Source organism: Musca autumnalis, unplaced genomic scaffold (genome assembly GCF_047663935.1).
Source record: "Musca autumnalis isolate F117 unplaced genomic scaffold, ASM4766393v1 scaffold_2, whole genome shotgun sequence".
Taxonomy (NCBI): domain Eukaryota; kingdom Metazoa; phylum Arthropoda; class Insecta; order Diptera; family Muscidae; genus Musca; species Musca autumnalis.
Window position 1 is genome coordinate 36,896,981 of NW_027411755.1, and position 12,505 is coordinate 36,909,485.

The 12,505-nt window shown below is 36.7% G+C and overlaps 1 protein-coding gene across 1 annotated transcript; it reads right to left on the bottom strand.

Annotated features, from left to right (window-relative positions):
- Window positions 1–2,936: 2,936 nt before the first annotated feature.
- Window positions 2,937–3,646, bottom strand: LOC141392213 (uncharacterized). The gene is made up of 2 exons (XM_073965167.1): window positions 3,634–3,646; window positions 2,937–3,511 (listed from the first exon to the last, which is right to left on the bottom strand). The coding sequence occupies exons 1-2, from the start codon at window positions 3,644–3,646 to the stop codon at window positions 2,937–2,939; spliced, it is 588 nt and encodes a 195-aa protein (XP_073821268.1).
- Between the last annotated feature and the right edge of the window lie 8,859 nt (window positions 3,647–12,505).

Genomic DNA, 12,505 nt, shown 5'->3' on the forward strand with positions numbered 1-12,505 from the left:
CTTCTATTATATAGAAGCCTCCTACGGAGGTCTTTTATTATATAGAAGCCTCCTACGGAGCTCTTCTCCTCCTCCACAGGTCTTCTATTCTATAGAAGACTCGTATTCAACGAGGTCTTCTATTCTACGAGGTCTTCTATTCTATAGAAGCCTCCTGCGGAGGTCTTCTATTCTATAGAAGACTCCTACGGAGGTCTTCTATTCTATCGAAGACTCGTACTGAGGTGTTTTATTCTATAGAATTTTATTCTTTTGAAGCCTTCTACGGAGGTCTTCTATTCTATAGAAAACTCGTACTGAGGTCTTCTATTCTACGAGGTCTTCTATTCTATAGAAGCCTCCTACGGAGGTCTTCTATTCTATAGAAGACACCTACAGAGGTCTTCTATAATATAAAAGCCTCCTACAGAGGTCATTTATTCTACAAAAGCCTCCTACGGAAGTCTTCTATTCTATAGAAGCCTCCTACGGAGGTCTTCTATTCTATAGACGCCTCCTACGGAGGTATTCTTTTATATAGAAGCCTCCTACGGTGGTCTTCTATTATATAGAAGCCTCCTATAGAGGTCTCTTATTCTACAAAAGCCTCCTACTCCTGCGGAGGTCTTCTATTCTATAGAAGACTCGTACTGAGGTCCTTTATTCTATTGAAGCCTTCTACGGAGGTCTTCTATTCTATAGAAGACTCGAATTGAGCCTCCTACGGAGGTCTTCTATTCTATAGGAGACTCGTACTGAGGTCTTTTATTCTATAGAAGCCTCCTACGGAGGTCTTTTAGTCGATAGAAGCTTCCCACGGAGGCCTTCAATTTTATAGACGACCTCAGTACGAGTCTTCTATAGAATAGAAGATCTCCATAGGAGGCTTCTATAGAATAGAAGACCTCCGTAGGAGGTTTCTATAGAATAGAAGACCTCCGTAGGAGGTTTCTATAGAATAGAAGACCTCCGTAGGAGGTTTCTATAGAATAGAAGAATAGAAGACCTCCGTAGGAGGTTTCTATAAAATAGAAGACCTCCGTAGGAGGCTTCTATAGAATAGAAGACCTCCGTAGGAGGCTTCTATAGAATAGAAGACCTCCATAGGAGGCTTCTATAGAATAGAAGACCTCCATAGGAGGCTTCTATAGAAGGAAGACTTCCGTAGGAGGCTTCTATAGAATAGAAGACCTCCGTAGGAGGCTTCTATAGAATAGAAGACTTCCGTAGGAGGCTTCTATAGAATAGAAGACCTCCGTAGTAGAAGACCACCATAGGAAGCTTCTATAGAATAGAAGTCGTCCATAGATGGCTTCTATAGAATAGAAGACCTCCGTAGGAGGCTCCTATAGAACAGAAGACCTCCATAGGAGGCTTCTATAGAATAAAAGACCTTCGACCCTTTATTCTATAGAATAAATCATTTCCGTAGGAGGCTTCTATAGAACAGAAGACGTCCGTAGGAGGCTTCTATAGAATAGAAGACGTCCGTAGGAGGCTTCTATAGAATAGAAGACGTCCGTAGGAGGCTTCTATAGAATAGAAGACCTCCATAGGAGGCTTCTATAGAATAGAAGACCTCCATAGGAGGCTTCTATAGAATAGAAGACCTCCATAGGAGGCTTCTATAGAAGGAAGACTTCCGTAGGAGGCTTCTATAGAATAGAAGACCTCCGTAGGAGGCTTCTATAGAATAGAAGACTTCCGTAGGAGGCTTCTATAGAATAGAAGACCTCCGTAGTAGGCTTCTATAAAATAGAAGACCTCCGTAGGAGGCTTCTCTAGAATAGAAGACCTTCGTAGGAGGCTCCTATAGAACAGAAGACCTCCATAGGAGGCTTCTATAGAATAAAAGACCTTCGACCCTTTATTCTATAGAATAAATGATTTCCGTAGGAGGCTTCTATAGAACAGAAGACGTCCGTAGGAGGCTTCTATAGAAAAGAAGACGTCCGTAGGAGGCTTCTATAGAATAGAAGACGTCCGCAGGAGGCTTCTATAGAATAGAAGACCTCCATAGGAGGCTTCTATAGAATAGAAGACTTCCGTAGGAGGCTTCTATAGAATAGAAGACTTCCGTAGGAGGCTTCTATAGAATAGAAGACCTCCGTAGGAGGCTTCTATAGAATAGAAGACTTCCGTAGGAGGCTTCTATAGAATAGAAGACCTCCGTAGTAGGCTTCTATAAAATAGAAGACCTCCGTAGGAGGCTTCTCTAGAATAGAAGACCTTCGTAGGAGGCTTCTATAGAATAGAAGACCTTCGTAGGAGGCTTCTATAGAATAGAAGACCTCCGTAGAAGGCTTCTATAGAATAGAAGACCTCCGTAGGAGGCTTCTATAGAATAGAATACCTCCGTAGGAGGCTTCTATAGAATAGAAGACCTCCGTAGAAGGCTTCTATAGAATAGAAGACCTCCGTAGAAGGCTTATATAGAATAGAAGACCTCCGTAGGAGGCTTCTATAGAATAGAAGACGTCAAAAGGAGGCCTCCATAGAAGGCTTCTATAGAACAAAAGACCTCCATAGGAGGCTTCTGTAGAATAGAAGACCTCCGTTGGAGGCTTCTATAGAATAGAAGACCTCCGTTGGAGGCTTCTATAGAATAGAAGACCTCCGTTGGAGGCTTCTATAGAATAGAAGACCTCCGTTGGAGGCTTCTATAGAATAGAAAGCCTCCGTAGGAGGGTTCTATAGGGTAGAATATCTCGTAGGAGGCTTCTGTGGAATAGAGGATGTTTCTATATAATAGAAGTCCTCCGTAGGAGGCTTCTATAGAATAGAAGACCTTCGTTGGAGGGTTCTATAGAATAGAAGACTTCCTTAGGAGGTGAGGATTGTAAATGAATACCAACAATTTATTTGCAAAATTATTTTTTATTTCATATTTTTCATATTTCTTTCTTGTAATTTGCAATTCTTTAGTCGAAAACTTTGTTTATTAATTTATACATTGTTTATGGCAATGTATCCCAGTCCATATTCCATCCCAATGCATGACTTATTACACCCTTCAGCTGGTCCATTGGCACCCCAAGATGCCATAGTGTAGCCGTCAGCTCCCTATATTCTGGAACATAATTTCTAAAACGCTTAACAATGCGTTTGAATGTTTTCGATCGCATGCGGGCAACTTCTTCAAACAATTGATCATCCGTGGCAATCAAACGTAAATATAAGTCATATAATTTCTGATGTGGTATTACAGATTGTACACGACTTATTAGACCTCTAATGCCAGTATCATAGTAACGGCGCAAAATATTTCGTGAAACATAATGGCCATCCTGCGACAAATCGATGTGGAGTACTTGGCAAACATAGGTGTTAAATCGCTTATATTCTTCGGAGTTACGTATGGCCTCAACTTTTTCCTTGTAGTCCGGTGATTCTATGTAGGCTTTTAGCGTTTGAAATTCACGATCATCGGCAAAGGATTGAATGATTTGCGTAACATTATCCCAGGGTATTAGTTGTTTCGCTTGGTTAAAGAGATTGGCCAAACCTTTGCTGGAATCCGGGGTACATTTGCCTGAAAAAAAGAGGGAGAGTATATCGTTTATTTCAAAATTTAGTTAAAGTTTGAGACAAAAAGGGTTTTGGAATAGGCCTTCAAGGACTTTTTAGGAAGTAGATTTAAATTGGGGAGTTTACTCCCATCAGTCATTTTAGTTGATCATCCCATGGGTTCTTTTAGAGCTTTCGGTTAGGTCTTAAAGACCACAGAAGGAATATTGATTACATCCTGGTTCTAGTCGTCGTTAAGTAATAATTTTTCATAGAAACGGACAGTTCTTTGGATCTGCTCTAGAAAAAAGAAACCTCCAAGATTTTTCTCATATGTGAAAAAATAAAATACTTCGAGCCATTCTTATCAAATAATTATAACTTCTTTATTGGCATTTTTAAAGGACTTAAAGTACTCTCCGAAAGAATTTATTCCTCTTCCACATTATTGGCGGAAGTCTCTTCCGAATCTTTGTTCTGATCTCTTTTAGACGTGGTAGAAGGTTTGTTTTTCTTTACATCCGAAGAAGTCTCTTCAGAATTTTTGTTCTGATCACTTTTAGACAGGGTCGAAGGTTTGTTTGTCTTTACATCCGAAGAAGTCTCTTCAGAATTTTTGTTCTGATCACTTTTAGACAGGGTCGAAGGTTTGTTTGTCTTTACATCCGAAGAAGCCTCTTCAGAATCTTTGTTCTTATCTCTTTTCGACATGGTCGAAGGTCTGTTTGTCTTTACATCCGAAGAAGTCTCTTCAGAATTTTTGTTCTGATCTCTTTTAGACATGATCGAAGGTTTGTTTGTCTTTACATCCGAAGAAGCCTCTTCAGAATCTTTGTTCTTATCTCTTTCAGACATTGTCGCAGGTTTGTATGCCCTTACAAGATTTCTTTTTAACCCATTAGGGACTTCAGTGGTATAAGGTTTACGGTTTTGGCCAAGAGCTTTGGAAACAATTTCATTTTCTTCGGAAAAGGCATCGTGTCTGGCGGGACCATAATTAAGTCTATACCGATGTAAATCCTCCAAGGACTGATCATATACTTCCAATGTATCTGGTGAGTCAAAAGACACCTTACTAAAATAATTCTCTTCAGAATTTATGTTCCGATCAGTTTTAAACATTGACGAAGGTTTGTTTGCTTTTACAACTTTCCTGCTTAACCAAGTAGGTACTTCTACGGTATAAGGTTTACCTTTTTGTCCAACTGTTTTGGTAACAAACTCGTTTTCTCCAGCAATGTCATCCCAGACGGGGCCATAATTAACTCTATACCGATGTAAATCCTCCATGGAATGGTCAAATATTTCCAATGTATCGGGGGCCTCAAAAGATTCATCCGAACCCCAATGATACCATGGTCTCCGGTAAGCCATAATCTGGGGTATAACCAATAGAAGGCAGACGAAACTTTTCAGCTTAAACATGATGACTGAGTGACAGATGACTGTTGGTTGGTTCGATGGTAATTGGAAATTAGGTGGTTTATGGTACTGCAACGGAAGCAGTTTAACGGAAACTGATGTTAATTTTCCGCAGCTCAGTAACTTTTATACCTTTTGTAAGTAAAAATATGGGTCATATTGTCTGCATGAATTTTGTGAGTCCTTTGTGTTTTTTGAAGCAACATTTTTTGTTTCGATTGCAAAAAAAATACAAAAAAAAATTATTTAATGCCATTTGATAATGAATTATATTCTAAAATTAACCTCAAGTTGAATGGCAAGTTTTTGCATCAGCATCAGAATACAGCGGCATGGATGATGAGCCTACGTTACGGGAAGATTTTGTTGTTAGCCAGAACTTGTAATAATGATTTTTCAAGGAAATGAATAATACAAATAAAATTTTTTCCAAGGAAGTTCATATGTTCGATTTCTTCCTTATCTCTTTCAGAACCAATCGCAGAATTTTATTTCGTCACCATTTGGCGTTTAGTATTCGATGCGTAAATAATAAAAAAGCTGTGCATTTAATTGATGACTGATATTGAAATATTTACAACCTTTCTTACAAGTCACGTGTTTGTGTCCGGCTGGCTGGCTGCCTCAACTTCCCTTTTGTATAATTCTGACATTGACTAAAAATGATTTGCTATATATTTGTCAATTATACAAATTCTTTTGGTTGCCCTGACAAATATTTTTAAAAATCCACAAGCCTTGGATATTCCTACGAAAATTAATTTTAAAAATCCACAAGCTTTGGATATTCCTACGAAAATTAATTTTAAAAATCCGCAAGCCTTGGATGTTCCTACGAAAATTAATTTTAAAAATCCACGAGCCTTGGCTAATCCTACGAAAATTAATTTTAAAAATCCACGAGCCTTGGATAGTCCCATGAAAAATACTTTTAAAAATCGACGAGCTTTGGCTAGTTTCATGAAAAATATTTAAAAAAAACACGACCCTTGGCTAGTCCTAAGAAAATTAATTTTAACAAGTAAAAAAGTGTCAGTCGGCTTTGCCGACAGAGATATACCCTCAGCCAATATGAAGAGAAACTTTCATCAACGGACAGATCGAATGTATTTAGGGCAGGGACGGCTTCTTTGCTTAGATCGTATAGTGAGGGCGCCCACTGAGTCGTTTTTGCATTTGCTTCTCTCTCTCACGTACAGTGTAAATGAATGAAAACAAACAAAAACATAATGTGGTTGTTGCTTTTTTCACTCATACGTTCATACATGTCTTCGCTTTAGTTGTATTTCTGTGGTCGTCGCTGATTTAGGGTCTCTTCAGAATTTTGTGGCCCTTTTTGAACATTTGAACTTGCCGACAAAAATGTGTATTAGGAATTAACTGCACTAAGACACAAATGTTGAACTTTTGAGGGGGACGTACCCTTAGGGAGGACTGATATGGGCCATTTTAGGAGTTAAACTAAATTTTGACAAAATATTAGGAGATGCAAAGTTTGGACCAAATTGGTTGCCCCATTCAAGTGATATCGCCCAAACATTTTAGTGACATTTTTTTTTAAATATTGTGGAGAAGTACCGGAAATTGTGGACCGGTATTGCCCCATGAAACTAAGTTTGGATAAAATATGACGAAGACCAAATGCTGGACCAAATCGGTAGAACAGTTCGAGAGTTATCGTGACCGCCACATATGATGACATAGGGTTTTTTACACCTTTCGGGCTGTTTTCCCAAGAAATATGAACTTGTCCCTGAAAAAAACTTTTACCGTCGTAATGGAGGTAACGAATGCAAATCGCTTCAACAAAAATCAAAGTGATTCGAGAGCAGGCCTTAAAGTAAACGTATCCGAAATTGTGTGTGAGAGGCACCAGAAGGAGTAGACAAATATAGTCCTAATTCGAACCTGATCTATATCTGTTAGATATATTAGGATGTGCAAAGTATGGATTACATCGGTCACTCCCTTCAAGATTTATAGTGCGCACAATTTTTCCGAACATTTTTGAACTTTTGTGGGGGAGGTACCTGAAGGAGTGGACCGATATGGCTTATCCACGAGCCTTGGCTGGGGCACTGAAAAATATTTTTAAAAATCCACGAACCTTGGTTAGTATAATGAAAAATATTTTAAACAAGTAAAAAAGTATCAGTCGGCTTTGCCGACAGAGATATACCCTCAGCATGGGCAAATTGAAACACTTTTTTTCACAAAAAACTTATGTATTTAGGGGGTTTCAAAATTTTTGTCGTATGAACCGACAAAAATGTTGATTAGGACTAAAGTTCAAAAATTTTGCGGAAAAGGTGCTTAAAGGAATGGACCGACATAGACCATGGGGGTACCATAGGGGGTTTTTACACCCTTCGGGCTGTTTTCTCAAGAAATATGGACTTGCCCCTGAAATAACTTTTACCATCGTAATTGAGGCAGCGAATGTAATTTGCTTCAACAAAAATCAAAATGATTCAATAACAGGTCTTAAAGTGAACTTATCCAAAATTTTGTGTGGGAGGTACGGGATGAAGTGGACAAATATAGTCCATATTCGAACCTGATCTAAATCTGGTAGATATTATGAGAATGTGTAAAGTATGGACCAAATCGGTCACTCCCATCATGAGTTATCGTGCGCACAATTTTTCCGAATATTTTTGAACTTTTGTGGGGTAGGTACCTGAAGGAGTAGACCGATATGGCCTATCTACGAACTTAAACTAAGTTTGGAAACAATATTACGAAGGCCAAATTTTGGCCGGAGTCGGCATTTCTGTTCGAGAATTATCTTGCGCTTCCACCCATAAACATGGTGTCATAGGGTTTGTTTTTCAACTTTCAGGCTATTTTTCAGGAAGTATGGACTTGCCCCTGAGGAAACGTGTACCTTCGTATAGGGGAGAGTGAATACAAGATGTTACAACAAAAACCAAGGCGATTCGTGAGCAGGTCCTAAACTGAACTTTTCCGAAATTTTGTGTAGGAAGGAGTTTACCGATTGAGTCCATATTGGAGCCTCATCTAAGTCTGGTAGAAATTTCATAATGTGCAAAGTAATGACCAAATCGGTAACTTCCTTCAAGAGTTATCGTACGCACAAATTTTCCGAACATTTTCGAACTTTTGTGGGGGAGGTACCGGAAGGAGTGGACCGATATAATCCATCTTTGAACTTGAACTAAGTTTGGACAAAATATTACGAAAGCCAAATTTTGGACCGAATCGGCAGATCCGTTCGAGGGTTATCTTGCGCTCCAACCATTACACACGGTGTCATAGGGCTTTTTGTAACTTTCAGGCTATTTCCTCAGGAAGTATGGACTTGCCCCTAATGAAACTTACGGCGTCGTATAGAGGACAGCGAATACAACTTGCATAAACAAAAATCAAAGCGATTCGAGACCAGTAGTAGGATTCTGTAACTCATTTTTGCTGTTATCGATAATTGTCGGTAAAATTAAAATGCTTATAATTTCGATAATTAACGAATTTTTTCCGTAAGGTAACGAAGAATAAAAAGTAGTCGCTAGACTCTAGCGACACAAACAGTGATGTCAACTTTTCTTTATGTTTTTAGTCATAATTTTGCTATTTAATTTTACCGATTTTTGCCGGTAACAGCAAAAATGAGTTACAGAATCCCACTACAGGTCCTAAACTGAACTTTTCCGAAATTTTGTGTGGGAGGTACCCGAAGGAGTGGACCGATTGAGTCCATATTGGAACCTCATCTAAGTTTGGTAAAAATTACACGATGTGTAAAGTATGGACCAAATCGGTTATTTCCTACAAGAGTTATCGTGCGCACAAGTTTTGCGACAATTTTTGAACATTTGTGGGGGAGGTACCTGAAGGAGTGGACCTATATGGCCCATCTTCGAACTTAAATCGAATCTGGACAAAATATTTCGATACCCAAAATTTGAACCGAATCGATTGATCCTTTCGAGAGTTATCGTGCGCACCAGCCAGCCAGACAGACAGACAGACGGACAGACAGACAGACGGACGGACATTGTTAGATCTACTCAAAATTGTCTGAAACGGATATCGTACAAACATACTTGGGGTCTAAAACCATTATTTCGATGAGGCACATTTTTGGTCGTACCAAAGTGTAAATACCCTCTTTAGCCTAAAGGCTGAGGGTATAAAAATCCACGAGCCATGGATATTCCTACGAAAATTAATTTAAAAAAATCCACGAGCCATGGATATTCCTACGAAAATTAATTTTAAAAAATCCACGAGCCTTGGCTAATCCTACGAAAATTTATTGAAAAATCTACGAGCCTTGGCTAATCCTACGAAAATTTATTGAAAAATCTACGAGCCTTGGCTAGTATTATGAAAAATATTTTTAAAAATCCGCAAGACTTGACTAGTCCCCTCCAAAATATTTTTAAAAATCCATTAGCTTTTGCTAGCGCGCTGAAAAAATTTTTAAAAAAAATAAGCCTTGGCTAGCGCGCTAAAAAATATTTTTAAAAATCCACAAGCCTTGGCTAGTCCCCTGAAAAATATTTTAAAAAATCCACGAGCCTTGGCTAGTATTATGAAAAATATTTTAAAAAATCCACGAGCCTTGGCTAGTATTATGAAAAATATTTTAAAAAATCCACGAGCCTTGGCTAGTATTATGAAAAATATTTTAAAAAATCCACGAGCCTTGGCTAGTATTATGAAAAATATTTTAAAAAATCCACGAGCCTTGGCTAGTATTATGAAAAATATTTTAAAAAATCCACGAGCCTTGGCTAGTATTATGAAAAATATTTTAAAAAATCCACGAGCCTTGGCTAGTATTATGAAAAATATTTTAAAAAATCCACGAGCCTTGGCTAGTATTATGAAAAATATTTTAAAAAATCCACGAGCCTTGGCTAGTATTATGAAAAATATTTTAAAAAATCCACGAGCCTTGGCTAGTCCCATGAAAAATATTTTAAAAAATCCACGAGCCTTGGCTAGTATTATGAAAAATATTTTTAAAAATCCACGAGCCTTGGCTAGTACTATGAAAAATATTTTTAAAAATCCACGAGCCTTGGCTAGTATTATGAAAAATATTTTTAAAAATCCACGAGCCTTGGCTAGTATTATGAAAAATATTTTTAAAAATCCACGAGCCTTGGCTAGTATTATGAAAAATATTTTTAAAAATCCACAAGCCTTGGCTAGTCCCCTGAAAAATATTTTTAAAAATCCACGAGCCTTGGCTAGTATTATGAAAAATATTTTAAAAAATCCACGTGCCTTGGCAAGTACTATGAAAAATATTTTAAAAAATCCACTAGCCTTGGCTAGTATTATGAAAAAATATTTTAAGAAATCCACGAGCCTTGGCTAGTCCCAAGAAAAATATTTTTAAAAATCCACGAGCCTTGGCTAGTATTATGAAAAATATTTTTAAAAATCCACGAGCCTTGGCTATTATTATGAAAAATATTTTTAAAAATCCACGAGCCTTGGCTAGTATTATGAAAAATATTTTAAAAAATCCACGAGCCTTGGCTAGTATTATGAAAAATATTTTAAAAAATCCACGAGCCTTGGCTATTATTATGAAAAATATTTTTAAAAATCCACGAGCCTTGGCTAGTATTATGAAAAATATTTTTAAAAATCCACGAGCCTTGGCTATTATTATGAAAAATATTTTTAAAAATCCACGAGCCTTGGCTATTATTATGAAAAATATTTATAAAAATCCACGAGCCTTGGCTATTATTATGAAAAATATTTTTAAAAATCCACGAGCCTTGGCTAGTATTATGAAAAATATTTATAAAAATCCACGAGCCTTGGCTATTATTATGAAAAATATTTTTAAAAATCCACGAGCCTTGGCTATTATTATGAAAAATATTTTAAAAAATCCACGAGCCTTGGCTATTACTATGAAAAATATTTTTAAAAATCCACGAGCCTTAGCTAGTATTATGAAACATATTTTTAAAAATCCACAAGCCTTGGCTAGTCCCCTGAAAAATATTTTTAAAAATCCACGAGCCTTGGCTAGTATTATGAAAAATATTTTTAAAAATCCACAAGCCTTGGCTAGTCCACTGAAAAATATTTTTAAAAATCCACAAGCCTTGGCTAGTCCCCTGAAAAATATTTTTAAAAATCCACGAGCCTTGGCTAGTCCCCTGAAAAATATTTTTAAAAATCCACGAGCCTTGCTAGTATTATGAAAAATATTTTTAAAAATCCACGAGCCTTGGCAAGTATTATGAAAAATATTTTTAAAAATCCACGAGCCTTGGCTAGTATTATGAAAAATATTTTTAAAAATCCACGAGCCTTGGTTATTGTTCTGAAAAATATTTTTAAAAATCCACGAGCCTTGGTTATTGTTCTGAAAAATATTTTTAAAAATCCACTAGCCTTGGTTATTATTATGAAAAATATTTTTAAAAATCCACGAGCCTTGGCTATTATTATGAAAAATATTTTTAAAAATCCACGAGCCTTGGTTATTGTTCTGAAAAATATTTTTAAAAATCCACTAGCCTTGGTTATTATTATGAAAAATATTTTTAAAAATCCACGAGCCTTGGCTATTATTATGAAAAATATTTTTAAAAATCCACGAGCCTTGGCTATTATTATGAAAAATATTTTTAAAAATCCACGAGCCTTTGCCAATGCCCTGAAAAATATTTTTAAAAATCCACGAGCCTTTGCCAATGCCCTGAAAAATATTTTTAAAAATCCACGAGCCTTTGCCAATGCCCTGAAAAATATTTTTAAAAATCCACGAGCCTTTGCCAATGCCCTGAAAAATATTTTTAAAAATCCACGAGCCTTTGCCAATGCCCTGAAAAATATTTTTAAAAATCCACGAGCCTTTGCCAATGCCCTGAAAAATATTTTTAAAAATCCACGAGCCTTTGCCAATGCCCTGAAAAATATTTTTAAAAATCCACGAGCCTTTGCCAATGCCCTGAAAAATATTTTTAAAAATCCACGATCCTTTGCCAATGCCCTGAAAAATATTTTTAAAAATCCACGAGCCTTTGCCAATGCCCTGAAAAATATTTTTAAAAATCCACGAGCCTTGGCTAGTGTTCTGAAAAATATTTTTAAAAATCCACGAGCCTTGGCTAGTGTTCTGAAAAATATTTTTAAAAATCCACGAGCCTTGGCTAGTGTTCTGAAAAATATTTTTAAAAATCCACGAGCCTTGGCTAGTGTTCTGAAAAATATTTTTAAAAATCCACGAGCCTTGGCTAGTGTTCTGAAAAATATTTTTAAAAATCCACGAGCCTTGGCTAGTGTTCTGAAAAATATTTTTAAAAATCCACGAGCCTTGGCTAGTGTTCTGAAAAATATTTTTAAAAATCCACGAGCCTTGGCTAGTGTTCTGAAAAATATTTTTAAAAATCCACGAGCCTTGGCTAGTGTTCTGAAAAATATTTTTAAAAATCCACGAGCCTTGGCTAGTGTTCTGAAAAATATTTTTAAAAATCCACGAGCCTTGGCTAGTGTTCTGAAAAATATTTTTAAAAATCCACGAGTCTTGGCTAGTGTTCTGAAAAATATTTTTAAAAATCCACGAGCCTTGGCTAGTGTTCTGAAAAATATTTTTAAA